Here is a 24,254-nt window from a genome sequence, read left to right as displayed (position 1 = left end):
CTGTTCACAGGCAATAGCAACAGGACAGGAGAGAACGGCCTCCAGCTGCACCAGGGGAAGTTAAGGTTGGACATCAGGAGTAATTTCTCCACAGAAAGTGTGATCAGACATTGGAATGGGCTGCTCAGGGAGGTGGTGCAATCACCGTCCCTGGAGGTATTTAAGGAAAGACTGAGTGCCATGGTCTGGCTGACACGGTAATGTTCGATCATAGGACGGACACGATGCCCTCCGAGGTCACCTCCAAGCTAAGCGAGTGTCTCTGTCACACTGTGTCCCCTGTCACCCCCCCCCAGCTCCGCCCTCAGCCCCAAGATGGCGCCGGGCCGCCCCTCAGCCCGCACCGCGCTGACGTCACCGCCCCCGCCCCTCCCGCGCAGGGCGGCGCATGCGCGCGGGCGGCCCCGCTCAAGGTCAGCGCGGCCGCTGCTGCCGCCGGTTCCGCCCGGCGCGGTTCCGGTTCCGGCCCCGCCGTGCGGACAGTAGGACATGGCGGCGCTCGGACGGGTGTCCCGCCTGCTGCTCGGCGCCGCCGCCCCGCGCTCCCTGCCGGGGCGCGGCTTGGCGGCGGCCGCCGCACACGAGGAGAGCGGAGGTAACGGGGCTCTGCGGGGCGAGGGCGGAGCCGGGGCCCGCGGCTGGCGCGGCGCTGCCCTTGACAGCCGATGCCCTTCGCTGCGGGAGCGGGGCAAGGCAGGCGCTCGGTGGGGCCTGAACCGGGGCTTAAACCATGAGCCGGGATCCCTGTTACAGACGGGTTGGAGCGTGGGACGCAGGTTCATTAGCGCCCCGTTAATGCGCGAATTGCGGTAACGCGTGTGCGGTCGGTATCGCTGACGGAGCCGTGCTGGTTCTGATGCCGCTGTCCCTGCCCAGCCCGCTTGTGGAAGACGCTGACGTTCGTGGTGGCGCTGCCCGGCGTGGCCGTGTGCATGCTCAACTGCTACCTGAAGGCGCAGCACGAGCACGAGCGGCCCGAGTTCGTGCCCTACTCGCACCTCCGCATCCGGACCAAGGTACCTGTGCCCGGTCACGGCCCCCTCCCCCTGCACGGCTGCAGAGCCTCCTCTGAGACTGCCTGGGATACCAACTCACGGCTGTGTCCGAGGCAGTGAGGGTTTGTCACAGCTCTGGTGGAGTACCCATGATACTCACAGGCCCTCCCACCCAGAGTGATCCTCCCAATGTATTGCTGAAAGGTGTTTCAGTCCTAGGGCTGCTTAAAGTAATACAGATCCCAAAATACTCAAAATTGGGGTCCTCATAATACAGCACAGAGTTTGTTTAAGAGCAAAGATTGTGGTGTTTAGAGACTGTGGCTCCCAGCTAAGAGAGACAAGAGTTTTCCAGCTCTTGCTTCCCCTACATCCTGGGAGCCAGCTCGCCTAATTCAGCCTGTCAAGCTGATCATAGAATCATTTAGGTTGGAAAAGTTTTCTGAGATGGAGTCCAGTCTTTGACTGATCTCCACCTTGTCAGCCAGATCATGGCACTAAGTGCTGCATCCAGTCTGTACCTAAACACCTCCAGGGACAGTGACCCCAGCAGCATGGGCAGTTTGTCCCAATGTTTAGCAACCTTTTTGTGAAGAAATTCCTCCTGATGTCCATCCTGAACCTCCTGTGGCACAGTTTGAGGCTGTTTCCTCCTGTCCTGTCACTAATTGCCTGTGAGAATTGATGTTTGAGTGTGTGCTGTTCTTGGTTTCAGGTACTTGTAGGGATTGTTCAGCAGCTGCCACTGGCTGATTTTCTTTCTTCTTCCAACAGCGTTTCCCCTGGGGTGATGGGAATAAAACTCTGTTTCACAACCCCCACGCTAACCCTCTCCCAACTGGTTATGAAGATTAAAATCAAGATCCTGCCAACAGCCAGAACTTTGGCTCTCCCCATCCTGAACCAGAATGTCGAGTGGGAGCCATCATTTCTGGGGTCATAGTTTCAGAAACTCTGTGTTTCTTCTGTGATGAAGCCGAGTGGTGTTGTGGCCCAGTGTGTACGCGTGATGGGGCCCTTTAAATAAACAATTCTGAACATGAATTTGGGATTTGACTTGTTTATCTGAATCCTTTGGAGTTTTTTAGTTCAGTGTTGGCATAAAGCATGAAGATTTCCCCCAGGACAGAGTGCAGGAGCAAAGGGGTTTGACTGCCTGAATGATAACAAGTGTTCCTGTGTCTGATAACACACCAGGAATGCATTTGGCATAGGACATCAATCAATTTCGTGTTCTTCATGTCTGGTTTAATTGATGGCTCTAAACTCACAGCCAGAACAACAGATACATAGATTAATATTCAATATATACTGAAGCACATTCTCCATTATCAGCTCTTGCAATATTTATTAACAGTCATGAAGGTGATTTTTCTCTTGGTCCCTTCTGGCACAGGGAGGCAGCAAAGATGTTGAGCTAAGCTCTGCCTTCACACTGTTCACTTCAGCTCTTAAATTTTCAGGTACATCAGCACATATTTTCCTCACCACTCTGCTTTCCATAAAGCTGCAGTCTGTACAATGTCTCTCACACAGGTTTTGCAGAAGAAAACACAATTCTGGTTCTGCTTCTGTCTGTATAGCATGTACTGTGTCATGCAGAAGCTGCCTGAAGCAGAAGGGATGAGTGAGCAAACAGTCTGTGCCAGTACAACTTTCATTTTCAAGGTTTTGCTCACTACAAGTCAACCATTTTCCAGTTCTTACTATAACTTCTGTATTTTTTGCACAATGTGAGCTCTATCTCAGCTGTCATTAATGTGGTTCTTCTGAAAAGGCAGAACACAGCAGCTGCTTTGGCATCTAGCTGTGGAAAGGAGTGATGGATGGCAAAAGAGAATCTCACTGTGGCACTGCAGGATGCCCTTCCCCATGTTTCCATGGGATTTTTTGTCAGTTTACCAGTAAAAGATTGCTGAGAGAGGTTTTCCTGTGTTGAAAGTACAAGGCACTGAAGGACACAGTTGTTCTAAAGCTGACAGTCACATTACATTTACCCCTACACAAAGATCACAGAAAAGCAAACTGGTTTTGTGTGTTATTCCTTAAAACACAAAAGTTAGAGTCAACTGTCTCCAAAATGCTATTTATAGATCCTTCCCTCAGACCTGCTGCACTTTGCCAACAGCCTGTTTTTTCAGTGCTGTACTTAAGCCCTGTGCTGACACTGCAGGAGCTCTCTGCACCTGAGAACAGGAGTGTGGCTCACCTGGCTCTGACTGGCACAGGAACAGCCTCAGGCTGCAGCAGCTCCTGATCCTCTGCACAAGGACTCAGGGTCTGGGCTCTGTGAGGGGCTGTGCTGCAGACAGGCCAGCTATGATGTTGGAGAACTGCACCTTTTCAGTTTTGCTTTTTTTTAAGTAGAATCTTTAAATAATTAGTAGTAATTAAAAGCAGAGAGTGAAGAAGCTTCCTTTTTTCCGCACTGTAATTCCAAAATTATGAAGTTATCTTTTGTCCCCAGTCCATAGTATCTTTTTCCCCTGTGTTGGTGTAAGGAGAGGGGCAAGCTTTGCCCCATCCCTGGTGAGGATCAAACCGCAGAAATGTGTAATGCTGAAGGAGAGAGAATTCCAAGTTCATGGAGGTGTCAGTACCTCAGAAAAGGCTGAAGTAGCCTCTGCATTAAAAGTCTTCTCAGGGGCTGATCAGGCACTTTCATCCCTCCCAGGGGGCACAATCAGACTCTACTGCACAGTTACCTACTTGAACAAAATCAACCTGGTTGTATTTATTTTAGCCAAGCTGTTGCAGGTCCACTAGTGCTCTTAAACCATCTCTGCAGCTGACACAAAACAGTGCTTAAGCCCTTCAGGATTACATGAAACTAATTTCATCACCAAAATTCAGCAGCATAGAGATGATAGCAAGTACATCAACCCCCTTCATATTCTTTTTAAACACTTTGAAGTGTTATATAAATAAGCAAAAGAAATCAGTCACAGAGAACCCATCCCAGCCCACTCCAACCAGCATTCCCCACTGCAGAGTACATTCAGTAGGAAGCTCACATGGATTTTTAAGCTGTCAGATGCTGAACCACCACCAAGTTTCACTGGCAAGGAGGCAGCAGTTAAAACATTATCCAGTTTTGTTTTTTTTTTTTTTTTTTTTTTTCTTTTAGCTGTTTGTTTTCACAAGCAGAGAACATCTGTCACTTCCTAAAAAGCAGTTAACAAAGGTCTTCTCCTGGTGGCACCTGTGGCACACCTGGTGCTGGTGCTCAGTCCAAAGGCTGCTGTTGGTGACTCCACCCATACTGCCAACATCAGGAGGAGTTCTCAGTTTTTCCTTTACTTGGGCCCATGAACTCCAGGCCCTCAATGGGTATGTCCTTTTCTTTGATTGCTTTCTGAAAAGAAAAAAACCAAATACTTAAATTCAGCACTTCTTTATAGGGCTACATGAGGTTATCTTTGGTACAAAACACAGAACCACAGACACTGTAAAACACCTGAGATCATCCAGTCCAACCTATGGCCCATGAGTAATACCAGACCAAGGCCATGCCCAGGCTCTCCTTAAACACTGCCTACACCTCCCTTAGCAGCCCATTTCAACATCTGATCACCCTTTCTGTGAGAAAACTCCTCCTAAAGCCCAACCTAAACCTCCCTGGTGCAGCTTAAATCTGTATCCTCTTGTCATATGGTTTGTTGCCTGAATAGAAACCATATAAAAAAACAAGTGATCTAGAAAAAGTAGTCTTAAGGGCTAGTTTGAATAAAGTTTCAATGTTAAAGTGGCTGGTTTGAATAAAGTTTCAATGTTAAAGTTGCTGGTTTGAATAAAGTTTCAATGCTGCTGAAGGATGTACTGAGAACTCACTGAGCTACAGTCGCTCTAATAGAAACGCGCTGCAGCCTCTACAGATCCGCCTTAAGAAATGTACAATAAAAATAGGAAACGCCTGTAAAATATTCATGCCATGACCGACAGACACGGGGCGGGACAAGCCCAGCGCTGCGTGTGGGGGTCTGCGTGAGGCCTGAGGCTGCCGGGGGCACCGGGCGGGCGCTGGGAGGGATCGGCGCGGGGAAGGACGCGAGGGGCAGGGAGCGAGGGCCGGCCCGGACGCACCTGCACGCAGAGCTGGTAGCGCTTGAAGAGCTGCCCGCAGGGGTCGCCGGCGCTGTCGCCCTTGAGGAACTTCTCTGCGAACCAGCGGTTGAAGCACTGGTCGTACTCGCGCTTCAGCTCGGTGCACGCCTCGCCCACGCTGTTCATCGCGGCGGCCGCGCCGGACGGGCCGGGCCGGGCCGGGCGCGCCGCCACTGACGCACATCCGGCGGGGCCGGGAGGCGGCGATGCGCGCGCTGCTCCTCGGGGCCTGGCTCCGCGCCGGGCGGGGCCTCCCGCGGGCACCGGGGAGCGGCCGCCGGCACCGGGAGCACCGGGGACACAGCGAGCACGGCGGGCACAGCGAGCACCGGCCGCAGGCACCGCTCCGGGTAACACCGCAGGCGCCGCTCGGGCACCGCCGCTCCGCCCCCCGCGAGGCGGGCACGGGATACCGCACCCGTTAATCGCCCCAGAGAGGGACAGCGATCAGCGGGTCCCTGCATTTGGTGACCTTAAAGGTCTTTTCCAGCCGTAACGATTTTAGGATTCTTTGTAAACTTCGTTTTTTGCGTGTAACAAGTGTGGAAACCCAGAGCAGCGGGAATATTTCTGTGTCTGCTCTGGGGTGCCCTGACCCCCAGGGCAGCTCTGACTTTGACCGTCATTCATGGAGAAAGTTTCCCGGAGTTTAAGATAGACTAGAACCCACAAAACTGTGAAATAAATTATAGAGAGTAGTGTAGGTATATCACTTGGTGAGAAATTTAGGTTTTGGGATTTTTAGTATGTTGTGGATGGAAGCGAGATGGAAGGCACAGGGTGCTGTCCTGGGTTTCTTCTTCATGCTGGTTCTTCCTTCTTCATGGGTTTGGGTGGCATTTTGTAATTGGGCAGAAAAGTCTGCATTGCAGCTCTTTGGGATCAGTTATTGGGTTAAAAGGGAAAATAATCCAGGTGTCAGCTCTTAATTGGATAGTTTAGTCTTTAAAGACCTTGTAACAAGAGATTGTTGGCCATTTTGTGCCTTCTAATGAAAACCTGCCGAGCTCACAGTAATGGGTAGCAAGAACGTAGCACTATTAAACTTGCTGGTTTTTGACTGTTTTGTCCATATTGATGCTTTTGTACAGCAGAAGGTGTCGGTGGAAGTGCTGCAGCACCTGGAGCACCTGGCCCTGGTGGATTTCCGGGATGCAGAGGGCGTGCAGCGGCTGCAGAAAGCGATCCAGTTTGCTGATCAGCTTCATGAAGTGAACACTGATGGCGTGGAACCCATGGATTCAGTGCTGGAGGACAGGTGGTGAATCACAGCAGCCTCCTTTTATCTGTTCATGCATCAAAATGTTTGATGTCACCTTTTCCCCCTGGGAATCACCGTGCATGTGACCCCTTTGTTCAAAACATCCTCGTGGGGTTCTGTGTGGGGGAAAGTTGTCATTGGCTGTGTAATTTTTATGTGTGAGCAAAGCAAAGGTGAACTTCAATTCTTTAATCTGCCTTAATTGTCACACTGCACCCCCAGTGCCTGGCAGTGCCATTTATTGGTGCTTCAGAATGTTCCAGTACTTGTGTCAGTGTTTATTTAAGAGACCAACTCCAGATTTAGAGATAAGCCACCCTTCCTACCTCATATTCACACAACAGCTTGAAGACAACCAGTAACCTTTGTCCTTCAGGTGTCTGTATCTCAGAGAAGATGATGTGACAGAAGGCAACTGCACCAAAGAACTGCTAGAAAACGCCAGAGAGAAAGTAGAGGAATATTTTGTGGCTCCACCAGGTATTGACTTGGTTACAAAAATCTCTTAATCTCACCTGAATTAACCTGAAGAAAATAACCTGCCATAGCTGCATTTGCTTTCAGAAATACTAGTCAATAATAGGGAGCACTAAAAGAAATGTCTGTATCCATCTGTGTAAAACAATGCGCAATTTATGGTCCAGAAGCAGCACAGAGGCTGACCTGACTCTGGAGTTACTGCACACCTTGGGAAATTCCTTACAGGAGGTCAGGCACTTCCTTACTTCCCTGACTTTCTCAGGATATTTAGGCAGCCTGTACATGGAGTAAACTGCATAAACACTTCCATGCCGAGGTGTCCTGCCCACAAGGTAACTTACAGCTGGTCTCACACAACCTGTTTTTTGTTTTCTCTCAGGTAACATCCCTTTACCGAAGCTGGAAGAACAAGAGACTTTTCTGCAGGGCTCTCAGTGACAGCCAGAGCCCAAATGTCCTTTCAGTATTTTATTTGGAGAAAATGAAGTTTTGTGCAGTCACACCCTGTGTATTTTGGTCAGAAGAAGAGCACTTGCAAGACAGAAGAAAGGAAGTGTAAAAGTTTAGTAGTGCTGCTGAAATATTCAATGTCTCTGAAGCTGGACAGCAGCATGGCAGATGACCTGGGTGCTTTTATTTGGCAAAGTGAATTTGCTGTCTGGAGGTGAGAGCAAACCCTTGTACCACTCTTAATTGTGCAATTACCTCATTATTTGTTTAAGCATCCATAATATACTCACCTAGTTGCATAAAACATGTAATTACTGTGATACTTGAATTCTGTCAAGGGTATTGAAATAAAGCTTGTATTTAATCCACCACTAATCCAATCCTCTGCAAAGCTGTAACAAAACTGTATTATTATTTTAGTCTGAGACTTGTCAAGATTCAGACCCTGCAAATGCTGAAATTTTACAAATATACAAGCTCAGCCTGTAAGGAATTTAAGATGTGTATAGAAATCATAACAAGGAAAGACTTCAAATATCTATCAAACAATATGATCAATACCACAATCATAATATCAGGTAATTCCCACTTTGAGAAGTTCCCCCTTGATCTATCCATTTTGGCCTGTTTGACCATTAGAGAGAATGGGGACAGTATTATTTACACAGAAGAAGGAAGAGGAGTTTGAGAGGGAACTGACTGCCTGCAGGAGCTTTTAACCCAAAATAGCATCAAGTAACTATTTAAAGGCCACAACTAAACCAGCATTTGGACAAGATGATCCCACATTGCCAATGCAGCACAGGCTAAACTTAAAACTGCCAGTTCAGTGCTGCTCCCACACACTCCAGGGAGAGAACAGACTGCCTGATGCTTGTTCCCTGCAGCCCAAACTGCATTTAAAGTGGAAAACACATCTCCCTAATGAAGGGGTTTGATGCAACTTCACCACAAATAAGGGAATTACAACCTGGACTCAGACACCTGCAACCACCAAGAAGAAAAGCTCACAGAGGGCAGATGAGGTGCCTGTGGGGCAGGGCATGTCAGTGCCTCTGTGGGTCTAACACTGGTGGTGCTGAGCCCCAGGGGATGGTGCTGAGCCCCACTGGGCCCTGGCTGCACTTTGAGAGAGGGAGAGAGACCCCCTCATGTGCTGGTTCCCCTGCATTCACTGCAGCACTCAGTAAATGGATCCAGTTTCTCTGGGGACCATGGAGATAACCTCACTTAGAGCTGCTGACATTTTTCCACCACCACAAAACTGTAGATCTAAAATTAGATTGGAAGCTCTTGCATATAAATCCCAGGTTTACAAAGAAAATTTCAATGTGGAGATTTCTTCACCTTTGTGGAAAGAAAAAGATGGAAGTTGTTTTATTGTTTCATTAATAATAATGATTATTTTATGTTTTAGTATTAACTGGGAGCCCCAGGAAAAAGCTCTGTTAGTACAGAGATAGGTTGTGCAACACAGAGTGAAAAACCACCTCATGAAAAGTGCTTACAGCCTAAACTGGAGAGCAGTCTCATGAGATGCCTTATCCATTACCCAGTTTCCTTCAGCACCTCCTCTACACCTGCTATCATCTCCTGTGTTTATTTGTTCTGCCTTTCCCTGCAGCTCTATCCTGAGGGAAACTCTACTTTTATACTCTTAATTACCAAGTAGGGCTGTGATGTATCCCAGGCTTTAATGTTTCTCATTAACAACGTGTATCTCACCCACACTGCCATTTCCTGCAGTCGTCATCACAACTGTTCCTTCAGCAAACCATTTCTTAATAAATGCAGAGAAATTTGCCTGCAGCTACCAAACACAGCCGCCTCCTCTGAGATCCATGGGTGTTTCTGAAGTTCAGTGGGAGCATTTGGAAGATTGTTAAATGGTTCCATTCTGTCAGCACAAAACTGTCCAGTACTCAAAGAACAACTGCAAGTGCTGCAGATACTGAACACAGTTCTGGAAATTAATTACTTACTGTGGTCCCAAGACCACTCAGAACTTCTTCATGGTTCTAGCACACAAGCAAAGTTGTGAACTGTATCTCTATTTGGAGTGTTAAAACCTGTGAGTCAGGAGTTATTTCTGAGATATTCTAGACTGACAAAAGTATTACATTATGCAGTTTCAGTATTTCTGGGGGCAGTGTATTCTTCTGAGGTTGCCTTAGAGTTTGCAAAAGCACAGAGTTCCTTGCAGTTGTGCTGCTTTTGCTCTAAATAACACTGAGTAGTGAATATGCAAAATATTTGCATTGCAAGTGAGGTGAATGACTGCTCTTGAGGTGGGTTTTTTTAAATTTCTACAAGGAAATGAGAGTCTACCAACCAGTATTTAACAACCTCTTTAAAATCATCCTGTGCTGTTTGCTGTAGACATGGTTCAGAGTCCTGTTATTAACAGATCAGCAGTGGAAGACTCAACAGCAATGTTCTATCTGCTGACAAGAGAGTAAGCAGAAAGTGCCCCAGGGAGAGTGAAACTAAGAAAACAGAGCACTGAGGTTCTACCAAAACATCTTGCTTCATTTAAACAAAAGGAAAAAAAAAAAAAAAAAAACCAAAACCAAAACAAAACCAACCCAACAAGCAACCAAAATAACCCCCAAACCAAACACAAGCAAAAAAAGGCAAGAGTTGCAGAAATAGTGAGGTCTGCAAAAGATGGTGTAAAAGTCTGATAGATTTGGTTCATTAAAGGAACAAAGTTTGGAGCTGACTTATACCCAGTAAACATGGGTCAGATTTCTATCAGAGGTCACTTGAAAAGACACAACAGAAAACAGACAAGGGAACAGGACAGGTGATCAAAGGCCATTCACAAGCTGTGGAACTCCTTCCTTTGACATGGGTGGGCTTCACTCCAGTAAAGGCCATACTACTGAAACAGCTGCCCCGGGTAATATCCCAGTATTCTTTCAGTAAGATCACATACAATTGAAAGGGATATTTCCAACAAGAGCTTGTTCCAAAGAGAAACAAAGTCTGTTATTGGTTCAACTCAGCATCTCTGTGATCCAGGCTGGGGCAAGTAATAAAATGACTTTTGGGGCCCACACATCACCTATGGAAAGGTGTTTTACAGAACCTGGTGGACACATTACAATGCCTCGGAGACTGGCCATACTTTAAGGAACTATTTTTTTACCCAGGATCACCTGATGCCACACAGAATTAGAGTAGAAATGACCTCAGAGATCATTGAGTCCAATCGGTGACTGAACACCACCATGTCAACCACACGACGACACTCAATGTCATGTCCAGTCATTCCTTAAACACCTGCAGGGACAGTGACACCACCACTTCCCTTGGGCAGCCCCTTCCAATGTGTAATCAACAGATCTGTGAAGAAATTCCTCCCAATATCCAACCTAAACCTCCCGTGGCGCAGCAGACCAGTAGCACGGGAGTCGGGACTGGAAGTTTTCCATACCCAGCCCGAACCTACGGGACCATCCCAACACACGCGCCCCGTTCTCTCCCGCATCCCGCCGGTTGCCATGGGAACGGACGCGGCGCGGGGCATCGCGGGCCGCAAGACAATGCCGCAGTAAAACCCGGCCGGGCGCCGCGCCTCAGCCAATGGGCGTTCAGGGGCCGGCAGCGCTGACCAATGGACGCCCGGGAGGCGGTGCCGGCGGCCAATGGGGGCGGTCAGCGCTCAGGGGGCGGGGCAGAGGCGCTGCGAGGCGCGTACGGACCAGAGCGCAGCGCCGTCCGCTCCGCAGCGCCCGCACGGTGAGGGACGGGAACGGGACGGGACGGGACGGGACGGGGTGCGGGCGGCTCCAGAGGCTCCGCCATCCCGGTACCGGGGACCCCGCGTGTCCCGGAGGTGCCACCGTGCCTGGGCTCTTCCCCGGCCGCCGCCTCCGGTTTTCCCGCATCCCCGGCAGCCGCACGGGGCTCAGAGCCCTTGGCCGTGCGTGCCGGGCTTTCCTCGCCTCCCCCGGGGCAGGGAAGGACGTCGGGACGGGCGGTGGAGCGGCCGCGCTCTCTCCCGGGGCTCCCGGGACAGCGCTGGGCTGGGGAGGGCCGGGAGGGCGGCGGTGCTTGTGCGGCTCCGGCCGGAGAGCGGGTGCCGAACGTGAGGCCGCGATTGAGCCCCGCTGCTCGGGCCGTGCCCGGGGCCGTGCCCGTCACTCCCGGCCGGGGCGGGGGCACCGCGGCGATACCCACGGGCTGCTTGGCAGCAGGTGGTTCTGGCAGGTGCTCCTGCAACTTTAAATTTCCTTCTTTTTTTCCTCCAAGCAATCAATCATGAGTGACCGAAAGGCAGTGATCAAAAATGCGGACATGTCAGAGGAGATGCAGCAAGACTCGGTGGAATGTGCAACTCAAGCCTTGGAGAAATACAACATCGAGAAGGACATCGCTGCTCACATAAAGAAGGTAGATGTTGGCTTGTGATGTGCTCATGAAAAATCAATTGGGGCGAATGCTGCTAGGCAAGTAGCTCTAGAGAAACGAGTTCTAGAGGCACCAGATAATCAAGTTAGACTTTCTCTCTTTCTGTTCTGTTCCCCACCCTTTACGTGGACCTTTCTAGGTCCTTTTGCTTTTCTCTTGTAATGCCTTACACCATTTCTGCCACTGTCTGTTGTCCACGTGAGGACAGAGCGGCACCTGGCTGTCCCTGTGACTGATGAGCTGGTACAAGACACGGGCTCTGTGCAGCCTATTTAAAGTGTTGCTTTGCCGACCATGTTATAAGTGGGTTTGGTTTTTTGCCTTTCCCACCACATGTAAGACAAGCTGTTCATGCTAATGCTGAACAGATGGTTCATAGCTTACAGTTTGTCACATTTTCTCTCTTGACTCCTACTGGGAGCCTGTCTGAGCTGCAAGGAGCTGAAGGATTTGGTTGAGCAGAACAGAAACTTCCATGTCCTCACAAAATTCTCTTCAGCTGACAGCTGTTAGGTACTGCAGTATAAATCCATTTACTGCATGGGTTTGCTCACTGCAGACCTGTACACAGGAGTTTATTCGTAGCAGGCTCCTGACAGCAGCATGTCACATCATCATCATCTCATGACCAGGTGTCAGATATGGCAGAGAATTTTCCATCAAGTGTTCTTTCAGCATCCTTACTGCAAAAAGAAGCTAATGAAGTCCATTAGCTTCAGAAATAGAAGCTAATATAGAAAAATACCAGTTTCATTGGAGATTCAGAACAAGCACACAAATTCTTAGAAGTTATGGTTTGAGATCATGGCATGACTGTAGGGGAAAAGTTACCTCCCCAAACATATGTTTTAAGCTTATTCCTGCTCTGCTTGGAAGCACTTGTTTTTTTTTTAGTATGACTAAGCAGCAGATGAGTTATAAAGTGACAGATGATCCTTATGTGCTTAAGAGCATATGCTGCTCCTTAATTGCCTTCTTCCAAAAGTGATACTTGTTATCAAGTGACAACTCATTGCCAAAAAAACCTCCCCAACTGTTAGACAATATTAGTATAATTACCATGAAAATGCTGACTTTCTAATTCTCTATTCTGTAGGAATTTGACAAGAAATACAATCCCACTTGGCACTGCATCGTGGGCAGGAATTTTGGCAGCTATGTGACTCATGAGACCAAGCACTTCATCTACTTCTACCTCGGCCAAGTCGCTATTCTTCTGTTCAAGTCTGGCTAGAGCCATGGACTGTTACTGAAACTTGCATCCAGTTACAGGACTGCACACTGATTCCCACCTTCAGCCTTCCTGGGGAAACACATCTTGATCTTCAGGTCTTGTATTGTATTGTTAATGTCAGGGATTTTGCTGTAGCGGCTGGTATTTTCATTGTGGCTATATAAAAAAGCAAAAATGTCTTCCTTGTATTTATTTTCTTTCAAAAGATGGCTTCTTTGCTAATAAAATCGTTTATCCCTTTGCCCTCTTGAATTACCCTCTTTATTGCCATGTGAAGGATGAACAACCCCACCTCGATTCCCACACCCCAAATCCATCCTTTCTTAGGAAACTTTCTTACAAGACTGATTTAAGTGGAAAAAAATTTGATGCAGAGCCCTTTTATTTCATAAGCCTTCCATTTGCCTCTGAAAGGAGTCATGGGAAAAAATCCTTCAACTCCACATGACAAAGATAATAACAGCTTCATAAAAGTCCACAGTTACTTCATAAATCCAAGTTACTTCTCACAAGTATAATATCCTCCTTTAAAGCTTAGTAACAAGAAAGGCATCTTATTTGGAGACTAATCAGTCTGTCTTTATCCACACCCACTGCCAACTTGCTTTGCTTGTCAGCATTGCTCAGTTTTGGCCACATCCTTTACATTGCACTTGAAGGGAAATGCAAGTGTAAGAAACACCACTGGAGTCACTCCACAGGTTTCTTGGTGGGGAGAGGTAACTTGTGTTCTTCTGAGCCCAGCTGCTGAGCAAGGATTGGCTGCACAACTTCTTAGGACTCCTTTTGATCCCGTTAAAATTCCACAGCTTTCATATCCCTCATGAAAATACTTTTGGTGTTTTGGTACCCAGACTCAGAGTTTGAAACCTGAGTGAATGGCAACAATGCCAAAGTTCAAATTCTCATAATCCACTCTGAAAAAGCCTGCATCTTCTATCATTGCCTTCAGCTCCTCCTGAAAAATAAATGCCATAAGTATTAATAACCTGAAGGCCCATAAGCCAGCTGGCCACAAGATTATGCTGGAATTGTGGTTTGTGTGTCAGTGAATTTGGGGAAATCCTGCCTTACCTGAGGGGGGAACTGTCGGATGCTCTCCACAAGGTACTGGTAAGACCTCCAGTCACCAGCAATAACCTCACCCAGGACAGGGATAACCTGGAAACTGTAGAGATCATAGAGCCTGCACAGAGAGATGGTAAATACAGATTAACAGAAACACATTCAAACCCTCTCCAACATGAGCTGGTCTCTGTGCCACTAGGCTTTGTAGCTGCTTTAAAAGTGCACCAAGACGTGGTCTCAGTGTCTCCACCTCTTACTGAGTACAAACAAGAGAGCCCTGTGACCTGGCATAAAGCATCACCATGTTCCTACCTGGAAAGAAGAGGGTTGCTGACATGACTGAATTCAAGGCAGAGAAATCTTCCTCCTGGTTTCAGCACACGATAGGCCTCTTGGAGTGCCTGAGACAAAGCAGATAAGTTTGCTACTGTAGAACAGCACCTGCCTATTATCATGCCATGTGATGTTATCATGCAACTCTGATGAACTGAGGAGAATGAAGAGCATCCTGCCTGGCAGTCTGCAAGATTTACACATCCCAAGACAAATATAAAAAAAGCCCAAAATGTGCCACAACCCAAAGCACAAATACTCTTGCTGTTACATAAATAGATTTTTACAAGGCTTTGTGTCAAAACTGTGATGTCGGGTTTGCAATTTTCTTTCCCTACTTGCAGTTGATGAAAGTTTGTTGGCAGAGCTCTTATAATTACAGACCAAACACAAAAGGGAGAAGGTGACTCAGGGACAAGAAACTGAAAATCAAAAACAGGCAGGATAATTTTTTTTCAATCAAAAGTTTTTACTGTGAGGCACACCCAAAGGTTCAAAGCAGGAACGATACTGGGTTTCGGATGAGCAATGTGTAAGAACAGGAAGGAAAGAGAAAGAAGAAAATCTTTGGCTACTTTGAAAATTCCATCCTGCATCAAAATGGAATACCTAACAAGAATCTAGACAAAATCCTGTTTAAAACTGTTTATTCTTTCATACAGGAGCAGAGTTGTATTCCAGAACCTCTGAAGGTTGTACATTTGCTTGACTTCAACTGTCCTGTTCCCATGGGATAAAATATCAACACTACACAGGAGCTCTGCACAAGAGTTGGCAGCTTGGCTGTGTTTTGTATCAGGTCTCCAGGGAGCTCTGCTACCAGGCTGCTCTATGCATCAAGGCAAAGAGCCTGGGCTTTGGAAGGGTGCAGACAAAGCACCAAGAAAAGCCCCATGCACATTAAGTTCAAAGGAATATGGCTCAAGGTGGTTTGGATCCAAATGTTTCACCTTCCACAGGAGCTCTGCCAAGGTTGTAACACTCCTCCAAAGCAGACAATGAGTGCCTCCAGACAGGTGTCACCCCCACAGCAGCCAGTCCTTCTCAAAGGACAGAGATAGTTCACAACAAAGAGGTACTATTTATCCTAATTAAAATCAGACTTGTTCTTTCTAGGGAGCTCTGCCACCAGCCAGTGCAGACACTCAGCAGCAGCGGGCTGAGCAGGCTGGTTCAGCAGCAGTGGGGGCAGCAGCCTCCTCCCCACTCTGCTCTGGCAGCTCTGTTGGCTCAGGCAGGGAGGCAGAAGGGGACAGGAAGCACTGGAGCCACTGTTGGTGGGATATAGATCAGGTACTGCAGGAAGGTTTGAGATGTGCAGCCTGACTGCCCTGTGCATGTGCAGATCCACCCATGCCATAGGTCAGGAGAAGGTGGGCAGTGACTGCAACATGCAGCCCTTTGCCTTAGGAACCTGAGACTGGGTGGCTTGCCAGGCTGGAAGGATTGGGTGCAACTGGTATAAATCTATCTTTTTATGACAAAGGTGGGGCACTTAATTGCATTTTCTATTCACACAAGTTACATGCCACTTATTTTAAATGTTTCAGGAGTAGACTAGGATCTTCCTTTATCCAAAGGAGTTCCTACTTTGCTTCCTTTGTAGAGTAAAAAATCATAAGGACCCCATGTCAGGATACACTACAGTAACTCACCAGATCAATACGAGTTACATTTCGGATTCCAAAGGCAATTGTGTAAACATCAAATTTATCATCATCAAAGGGCAACTCTTCAGCATTCCCCAGTACCCAGGACAAGCCTGTAGTGAAAGACAAGTCATAGAACTGAGCTCAGACTGCTCCAAAAAGGCTCGAACTTACCCATTCTAGAAGGAATTGATTACATTAAAGTGATATTGAAAACAAATGTTTCCATTTTGCAGTTTTGTTAGAGGAAAGACACCTTGGCCTCTACTAGCCAATCTTTCAAGACAGAGTAGTTGATTTTGCAGATCAGCCAAAACACCATTCTGCACATACACACAGTGAGTATGTGCCACAAGGATTTTACCCAAAACTTGCATCAGAGTGGAATGCACTGTTCGTTGCCATTTGTGGCAAAATTGTAAAAAGAGAATCCCTGCTCAAAGTGTAGCTATGGACAATTACTAACATCTTGCCATGCAACAGTGGTCAGAACACTTAACACATTTTGCTAGAAATCTCCCACAGGCTGAGGAACATGGAAAGCCACACTCCATCAGGACTATCAGTAGGTGATGCAGTTGCAGATGTGTTGCTTCCTTGTCCCCAAAGGATCAAGACCATGTCTGTCTGTGGAGCATGGATGTCCAGGTTATTGACAAGCAGATAAAATGCACAATCAGTGACTGTGCAGCTCATGCTCCTTTTCCCCATGCACAGCTCCCACTCTTCCTGAATGTACACAGGGAAACAGCAAAAAAACCTCTGTCCCTTACAACTTCTTGCTATCAGGAAGGTTAGTGCCACAATACAATGCATTATTTACCTTCAGAGTAGCCAAGATGCTGCGCTTTCTGCTTCCCAACTTTTAACATTTCTCTGTTGATGTCACAGACCACCACTTGGGAATCCCCTAGTGAGTTGTTAAATTTGTCATTCTGGTAACTCTCAAAAATTTCCTGCCATGACAAATTCTGATGGTGCTTGAGTTTCCTCTGGAGCTGGCGTTGTCGTACAGAGCGAACATAATTAATGAACCGAAAGGCAATGTCACCTGCAGTTGTTTCAAAGGAAAGATACACATTTTGGAATGGTTTCTGACTCCAGGAAGTTGAAACATAAGGCTTTAAACATCTAACTAACTTACTACTTCTTTTTAGTCATATATATTTATAAAAACACCCCCTCAGACACACTGTAATAGACACAGAAAGTGTGTGTGTGTGTGTGTGTAAATGGGTAAAGACAAAAAGGGAACTTATTAAAATCAAAGAGTCCGTCACAGTCTACAAATTCACATAGTTTCCCATAACATATCATGGCAGGACTATAACACTTTCAGACCCTTAAAGCAAGATATTACAAAACACAAAGATATCAGTTCTCAAACCTTCTCTGGGAAAATTAAGTAGATGCTTCACCAGTTTTAAAGACAGGGAGCTAAGGGTGAGAAAAAAAAAAACAGCAGGAAACATAATTCTGAGCAGACTCAAACAGCTGAAAAAGAGTGTGGCATTGTCATGTGGAACTCACCAAAATTATTTACCTGTTCCCCCAGCAACATCGAGAAGGAGTGTTCCTGGGCAAGGGTTCATTTTATGCACGAGGATATCCTTCCACACCCGATGAATTCCCAGAGTCATTGAATCATTCATTACATCGTATTTCTTGGCCACATTTTCAAAGACCTGATAAACTGCAAAGAAAGGACATGGGAATGAGATGCAATTTACTTAAAAATGCTTATGTCTAAGTAAAACTTATCTTTTATTGCACTGTGGAGGTCTCTCCACTATGTGGAGCTGAAAAATACCACAAGAAAACTCATTAAAAAAAAAAAAAAAAAAGATTGAATGGACTGAGCCTGTTGCCTGACAAAGGTGTCTGGAGAAGCACAGCCTTCCCGAGCTGATGGAAGTAGCAGCGATATTATTCACCGAGACTCCAGGTAGCACCCTAAACAAGGGCCCAGCCCCACACACGTCCCCAGCACTGTGGATGGAGAACGATCCCCGGCTGCCGGGAGCCCGGCTCGGCCCCGGGCCCGGCCCGCCCTCTCCCGCCGCCGCCGCCGCCCTCACTTTTCTCCCTCCTCTCCTCCTCCGTCACGGTCTGGAAGCCGAAATGCATCTCCGGCCCCGCGGCCAGGCCGCGCCGCGCCCGCAGAGCTGCGGCGGGCCGGGACAGCAGCGCCCGGCAGCGGCACCGCCACAGCCGCACGGCCGCCATCTTCGGCACGGCCAGAGGGGGCGGCGCTGCGCCCGCGGAGCTCCTGCCGGGACAGAGCCGAGAGAGCGCTCCGCCCGCGGAGCTCCTGCCGGGACAGAGCCGGGACAGCGCTCCGCCCGCGGAGCTCCTGCCGGGACAGAGCCGAGAGAGCGCTCCGCCCGCGGAGCTCCTGCCGGGACAGAGCCGAGAGAGCGCTCCGCCCGCGGAGCTCCTGCCGGGACAGAGCCGGGACAGCGCTCCGCCCGCGGAGCTCCTACCGGGACAGAGCCGAGAGAGCGCTCCGCCCGCGGAGCTCCTGCCGGGACAGAGCCGGGACAGCGCTCCGCCCGTGCCCGCTCCCACCACGGACGTTCCCCGCAGCCCAAGGCGCCGCCGCTCCTGCCGGACGCGGTTACCGAAACCCCCGCCCCCGGTACCACCGCTGCTCTGCGGTGGAACCGGTGCTGTGAGGGCAAACGTGATGGGGAAAAAAAACCCCCAAAGCCCAAACCAAACGCAACCCTCGTGGTGTACTTGAGTAATTTTGCAAATAGTTAAACTTCGTTTTATTTAGCTTTTCTTTAGATTTCTAATTTTGCAGTTTTCTTCACTTAAAGTGAAGCCTCGTGAGGAAGGGGAGGGAGGGTTTGTGGGTTCTTATGAATTGCAAGGAGGAGTGAAAGATGCTTTGATTCCGGTTAGGAGCATTAGGACACATTAGAAACTTAACGTTTCTTTTCTTTTTCTTTTCCTTTTCCCAAAACCTGTCCTGCTTATCACACTCCTTGAATCATCCAGGAGTTCTGCCAGCTTTGTAGATACAAAGAAATTACTTAACCCATTCTCAGGAGAGATGATATCATGCTATTAAAATCAGCCCAGGGACTGCATTCCCAAGGCATGAGCTGGGCTCCCTCACCCAGGACCTTCCTGCCATATTGGGACTTTTAGCACCATCATCAGACCACACCACAATTTTCTCCTACTTTCCTCATATTATATTTTTAAACTCTATGTTCTTTGCAGTAGGATGCCCTCCAAAGGATCATGTTTGGTTTTGTTGGGTATTTTTCTCAGCTATAGTGACAGATGGTCTTTGCCTACCAGAGCAGTGACTGGGAGTCCCTCTCACACTGTAGTCATGGACACTGCATGGACACCAGTGACCAGCTGCATTCACAAAGTCACAGAACAGCCAAGCTGGAAGGGACCACTGTTGGTTACATGGTCCAACCTTCCTGCTCCAGCGGGGTCATCCCAGAGCACATGGCACAGGATTGTGTCCAAATGGTTCTGGAATAGCTCTACTGAGGAAGACTCCACAACCTCTCTGGACAACCTGTTCCAGTGCACAGTCACCTGCACAGTGAAGAAATTCTTCTTGCTCAGGTGGAACTTCCTGTGCACCAGTTTCTGTGTGTTGTCTGCCTCTTGTCCTATTCTCAGCACCACCGAGAAGATCCTGGTCCATCTCTGACACCCACCCTTTAGATATTTGTACACATTAATAAGGTCCCCTGTCAGCTGTCTTCTCTTAAGGCTGAACAGGCCTGGCTTCCTCACTCTTCCCTCACAGGAGAGATACTCTCGTCCCTTTATCATCCGTGCTGCCCTCCACTGGACCTGCTGCAGGAGCTTTATGTCTCTCTTGTCCTGAGGAGCACAGAGCTGGACACAGCGCTCCAGATGTGCTGAGCAGAAGGGCAGCATCACCTCCCTGGCCTGCTGGCAATGCTCTCCCTAATGCTCTCCAGGATTCCATTGGCTCCCTTGGCCCCCAAGGCACACTGCTGGCTCAGGGACAGTTTGTTATCCACAAGGACCCCAAGCTCCATCTCCGCAGAGCCGCTTTCCAGCCGGTCAGCCCCCAACCTGCACCAGTGCTCGGGGTTATTCCTTCCCCTTCTTCCTTCCTGCGTTCAAGCAGCTCAGCCGTGAATAAAAAAACAAAGCGACGGGGAACGGCTGCGCAGGGCCGGAGAGCCGCCAGTCGCGACCTGTCCCGCGCTAGGCAGGCGGGCCCGGAGCCGCCCCAAGGCCGCGCCTCACCGCGGCCGCCGGTCGCCACGGCAACGGCCGCAAGGCATGCCGGGCTGAAAGAAATTGCTGCGGCAAAACCCTGCAAGAGCGCCGGAGCGGAGCCAATGAGATTTCGGGGTGATGGTGGCGGTGACCAATGGCTGACGGCCGGTGCTGAGGGGGCGGGGCTGGGGGCGCTCGGAGGCGCCGGCGGCGCGCGCGGGTCGGTTAAACAGCCGCGGCGGCGGAGCCGAGTGCGTTTCTCGCTCTGCGCCGTCCCGCACCGTCACTGGCTCTGCATCCGCACCGCGCCCATACCGCGGCGCCCGCTCGACGGTGAGGGCAAGGCGTTACCGACTTGAGCATTGGGCAAGGGCAGCTGCCGTGAGGGGTCGGGTCCGGCTCGGGAAGTCTGGGACTGGGCAACCCCCCCGTGCCTGGGCTCTTTCCCGGCCGCCGCCTCCGGTTTTCCCGCATCCCCGGCAACCGCCGGCGGCCGCACGGGGCTCCGAGCCCTTGGCCGCGCGTTCCGGGCTTTCCTCGCCTCCCTCGGGGCAGGGAAGGGCGTCAGGATGGGCTCGCGGGGTTCCCGGGGCAGCGCCGGGCTGGGGAGGGCCGGGAGGGCGGCGGTGCTTGTGCGGCTCCGGCCGGAGAGCGGGTGCCGAACGTGAGGCCGCGATTGAGCCCCGCTGCTCGGGCCGTGCCCGGCACTCCCGGCCAGGGCGGGGGCACCGCGCGGCGCCCGAGAGCGCGCTGGGAATGGCGATACCCGTGGGGCTGCTGGGCAGCAGGTGGTTCTGGCAGGTGCTCCTGTAACTTTGAATTTCCTTCTTTTTTCCCTCCAAGCAGGCAATCATGAGTGACCGAAAGGCAGTGATCAAAAATGCGGACATGTCAGAGGAGATGCAGCAAGATGCTGTGGAATGTGCAACTCAAGCCTTGGAGAAATACAACATCGAGAAGGACATCGCTGCTCACATAAAGAAGGTAGATGTTGGCTTGTAATGTGCTCGTGATATCTCTATGCACATGAAAAATCAATTGGGGCGAATGCTGCTAGGCAAGTAGTGCTACAAAAACAAGTTCTAGAGACGCTAGATAATCAAGTTGGACTTTCTCTTTAGGCTGATGTCCATGTGTTGTTTTACCCACCCTTTACGGGTCCTTTCTAGGTGCTGCTTTTTTCTTGCAGTGCTTTCTGCTTACGGCCTTTTTTGCCACTGTCTGTTGTCCACGTGAGGATAGAGTGGCACCTGACTGTCCCTGTGACTGATGAGCTGGTACAAAACACAGGGAGTCTATTGAGCTCTCCTGTGGTTTTCCTCTGAGAGGTAGCTTGTTCTGGGTTTCGTCTGTATTTAACTTAATCTTAAGGATCTCTTTACAATTCTTGCCAGCTGGATCAAAAATAGCAGTGGAAAAGTGGTTTTCTGTAATTCTCTGTAATCACACCTCTCTTTACGTAGTGGTATAAGAAAAAAAGAAAAAAAATCCTGGTGGCCCTGCTTATCTGTTGTTTGCAACGTCTGTGTCATCCTTTATGTAGGATTAACAATACATGAGAAAGATCTAGTTCAGATTATATTTCCTGCTTCGTCAGCTCAGGAGAACAGAGAAATGAAAGTGCGTCAGTAGAAGTTGAAGTGATCTGAGAGGAAGAGCTGTTGAAATGTTGAGGCCAATTGAACTGAAACTGTCTGAGTTAACTGCTTGGCACAAGGAGAAAAGTTTGATAAAGGTTTAGGCCACAAGCTGTGAATTTTCACATAGATATGTTAACTTTTACCTAGCACTGTGAAAAAGGGCCTCAAGAGCTGGTTCAAGCTGGAAAATAAGGAAGTTATAACTGTCAGCAGAAAACACAACGTGAGAGATAAAAAAGACTGTCCAGCGACAATGAAAAAACCCCAGTAAAGAACAAGAAGTCCCCAGACCCCGATGTTATTAGTGAGAACTGTGAGGGGTGGGGAGCTGAGGCTGGGAGGGTGTGATTGCCTGGCAGTTTCTTTGTCCGGGTCCTTCTGAAGGCACCCAGCTGGAGCTGTTCTGCTCCTGTACCACTGAAAGCCTGGGGCTCTGCTCCGGGATACCTGGGGTGGAGGTGACTTTAAAACTTGGGATACTTAGAGTGGAGAAGTTTCTCTAATATGTGAAGTAATTCATCCATGCAGAACTATTGTTTCTGTTAAAGAAACACTTGTTTGCTATGACCAGAATACTGAAAGGCTTTTTTTCTCAAGACACATAAGGTACCTATGAAAGTTGAAAAGAGAGTTTAGTACTTTTCACGTATCCTTTGTTGCAACTACTGGGAATTAGTAGAGAATTTGTTTGAAAACATGTAAATTACAACTGCTTAGATTTATTGATCGTACTGTTGTTACACAGCAGGTGGCGGAGAAGTTTCTGTTTTGTAGCTGTGCTGCTACAAAATGAAGTCTAAATTATGGCTTTGTCTCTGGGGGTACAAAACTAATGATGAATCTTTTATTTGAGAATTGTAGATTCAAGAATGTTATGAATTATGGGGGAATAGAAGACTACTTTCCCTCAACAAAAGTAATGTTTTAAACTTAGTACTGCTCGGTTAGGAAGCACTGTGGGGTTTTTGTGTCTGACTAAGCAGCAGGTGAACAATAAGATGTAAATAAAATAATCCTAGTACTTAAAGAGCATCTGTTCTTCCTCTGATTGCCTTGCTCAGAAGGTGAAATCTATTAGATGAGTTCTTAATTTGTAGTGATCTGTTTTGCAGGAGTTTGACAAGAAATACAATCCCACGTGGCACTGCATCGTGGGCAGGAATTTTGGCAGCTATGTGACTCATGAGACCAAGCACTTCATCTACTTCTACCTCGGCCAAGTCGCTATTCTTCTGTTCAAGTCTGGCTAGAGCCATGGACTGTTACTGAAACTTGCATCCAGTTACAGGACTCTGACCAGTTACTGCAGCCTTCCTGAGGACACAGGCCTTGATCTTCAAGGGCGATGGCAGGGATTATGTTGTAACAGATGACATTACATCGTGGATATAAAAAGGAAAAGTACCAAAAAAGTCTTCCTTGTATTTATTTTTTTCCAGAAGGCTCCTCCTTTGCTACTAGAGCTGTTGGAGCAGTTTTGCTTTTGCAAGTTTTATAGCCATCTACTGTATTTCTGATTACTGCTAGTGCTATGCAAGTACTGACAGTGTGTTTAGCTCTTTATGTTCCAAACTTCTCTTATAATTTTGATTTTACTTTTATAAAATAATTTTCCCCCTCTTGTTTTGCTGGATGTGCTGTCCCAAAATCTGAGCTGTTTCTTTTTTCTGCTGTCTCTGGAGAAGTGTACTGGAGAATAAAAGCCAAGTTCTACCCCAGCCAGGTTGTTATTTCTGGCTGATTTGTATGTTGTGGTGACGGTGGATGACTGGGTCTGGGTGGGTCATGGGGAATGCTGCCTGAGGGGTGTGTGGGGCTGCAGGGGCTGGCTGCACCCCGGGCGTGGAGTGTAGCCACCCCTGCGGGCCTGGCAACAAAGGACAGCAGCTGCACTGCTCAGGGGGAGTGGGAGCCCCAGGGCGGTGCTTGTGCAGCGTGGGTGGCAGGGCCTGGCTCCCAGCCAGAGAGCGGCTGCTGAACGTGAGCTGGGTTTGAGCAGCTGCTGCCTGAGCTGTGCCCCTGCCTGGCACACCCGGCTGATGCTGCTCAGTGACACTGGGGACAATACCCGTGGGGCTGCTTGGCAGGGGGTTCCTCCTGCAAATAAACCCTCTTGATACAAACATCCACGTATGATCTGGCAGCTGTGGTACAGGATACACACATGGCAAGGAAATGCAGCAGCAGCTTCTGCAGGGTCCATTTGGGCTGTGGAGAAATGGGAAGGTGAAAGACAAATCACAGTCATTACAAAGAGGATAAATGGTTGATTGTAATAGCTTTTCATTAAACACTATCCACACCAGACATAAACAGAGAATATTTGGAATAGTGAAATACTGTGATTATGTGATACTTCGGACTTTTCCTGGGGCCTGGTGTCACCTCAAAGAAATC

At 48.7% G+C, this 24,254-nt stretch overlaps 6 protein-coding genes across 7 annotated transcripts; 4 read left to right on the top strand and 2 right to left on the bottom strand.

The window, feature by feature from the left end:
- The first annotated feature begins 384 nt into the window (after positions 1-384).
- On the top strand, positions 385-2,039 carry LOC131565781 (cytochrome c oxidase subunit 6A1, mitochondrial). The gene is made up of 3 exons (XM_058816848.1): positions 385-595; positions 877-1,016; positions 1,770-2,039. The coding sequence occupies exons 1-3, from the start codon at positions 490-492 to the stop codon at positions 1,848-1,850; spliced, it is 327 nt and encodes a 108-aa protein (XP_058672831.1). The 5' UTR covers positions 385-489; the 3' UTR covers positions 1,851-2,039.
- Positions 2,040-4,087: 2,048 nt separating this feature from the next.
- Positions 4,088-5,318, bottom strand: TRIAP1 (TP53 regulated inhibitor of apoptosis 1). The gene is made up of 2 exons (XM_058816594.1): positions 5,079-5,318; positions 4,088-4,350 (listed from the first exon to the last, which is right to left on the bottom strand). Exons 1-2 carry the CDS (start codon positions 5,223-5,225, stop codon positions 4,267-4,269), a joined length of 231 nt encoding a protein of 76 aa, XP_058672577.1. The 5' UTR covers positions 5,226-5,318; the 3' UTR covers positions 4,088-4,266.
- Positions 5,216-7,670, top strand: GATC (glutamyl-tRNA amidotransferase subunit C). 2 transcript variants are annotated; one of them, XM_058816593.1, is made up of 4 exons: positions 5,216-5,449; positions 6,194-6,357; positions 6,737-6,840; positions 7,220-7,670. In XM_058816593.1, exons 1-4 carry the CDS (start codon positions 5,306-5,308, stop codon positions 7,276-7,278), a joined length of 471 nt encoding a protein of 156 aa, XP_058672576.1. In that variant the 5' UTR covers positions 5,216-5,305; the 3' UTR covers positions 7,279-7,670. The 2 variants fall into 2 exon arrangements, with proteins under 2 accessions (XP_058672576.1, XP_058672575.1); XM_058816592.1 differs by having other exon boundaries at positions 5,274-5,449; positions 6,191-6,357.
- A 3,208-nt stretch (positions 7,671-10,878) lies between these two features.
- LOC131565559 (dynein light chain 1, cytoplasmic-like) lies at positions 10,879-13,181 on the top strand. The gene is made up of 3 exons (XM_058816502.1): positions 10,879-11,034; positions 11,548-11,688; positions 12,803-13,181. Exons 1-3 carry the CDS (start codon positions 10,879-10,881, stop codon positions 12,938-12,940), a joined length of 435 nt encoding a protein of 144 aa, XP_058672485.1. The 3' UTR covers positions 12,941-13,181.
- On the bottom strand, positions 13,160-18,297 carry COQ5 (coenzyme Q5, methyltransferase). The gene is made up of 7 exons (XM_058816501.1): positions 18,069-18,297; positions 17,534-17,683; positions 16,814-17,041; positions 15,997-16,103; positions 14,321-14,409; positions 14,015-14,126; positions 13,160-13,898 (listed from the first exon to the last, which is right to left on the bottom strand). The coding sequence occupies exons 1-7, from the start codon at positions 18,214-18,216 to the stop codon at positions 13,797-13,799; spliced, it is 936 nt and encodes a 311-aa protein (XP_058672484.1). The 5' UTR covers positions 18,217-18,297; the 3' UTR covers positions 13,160-13,796.
- Positions 18,298-20,398: 2,101 nt separating this feature from the next.
- LOC131565574 (dynein light chain 1, cytoplasmic) lies at positions 20,399-23,575 on the top strand. Its single transcript, XM_058816527.1, has 3 exons — positions 20,399-20,550; positions 21,064-21,201; positions 22,970-23,575. Exons 2-3 carry the CDS (start codon positions 21,070-21,072, stop codon positions 23,105-23,107), a joined length of 270 nt encoding a protein of 89 aa, XP_058672510.1. The 5' UTR covers positions 20,399-20,550; positions 21,064-21,069; the 3' UTR covers positions 23,108-23,575.
- The last annotated feature ends 679 nt before the right edge of the window (positions 23,576-24,254 follow it).

Source organism: Ammospiza caudacuta, chromosome 18 (genome assembly GCF_027887145.1).
Source record: "Ammospiza caudacuta isolate bAmmCau1 chromosome 18, bAmmCau1.pri, whole genome shotgun sequence".
NCBI classification, from domain to species: Eukaryota; Metazoa; Chordata; class Aves; order Passeriformes; family Passerellidae; genus Ammospiza; species Ammospiza caudacuta.
Note: the sequence above shows the minus strand (reverse complement) of the source record. Positions and strands in the feature narration are given on the sequence as shown.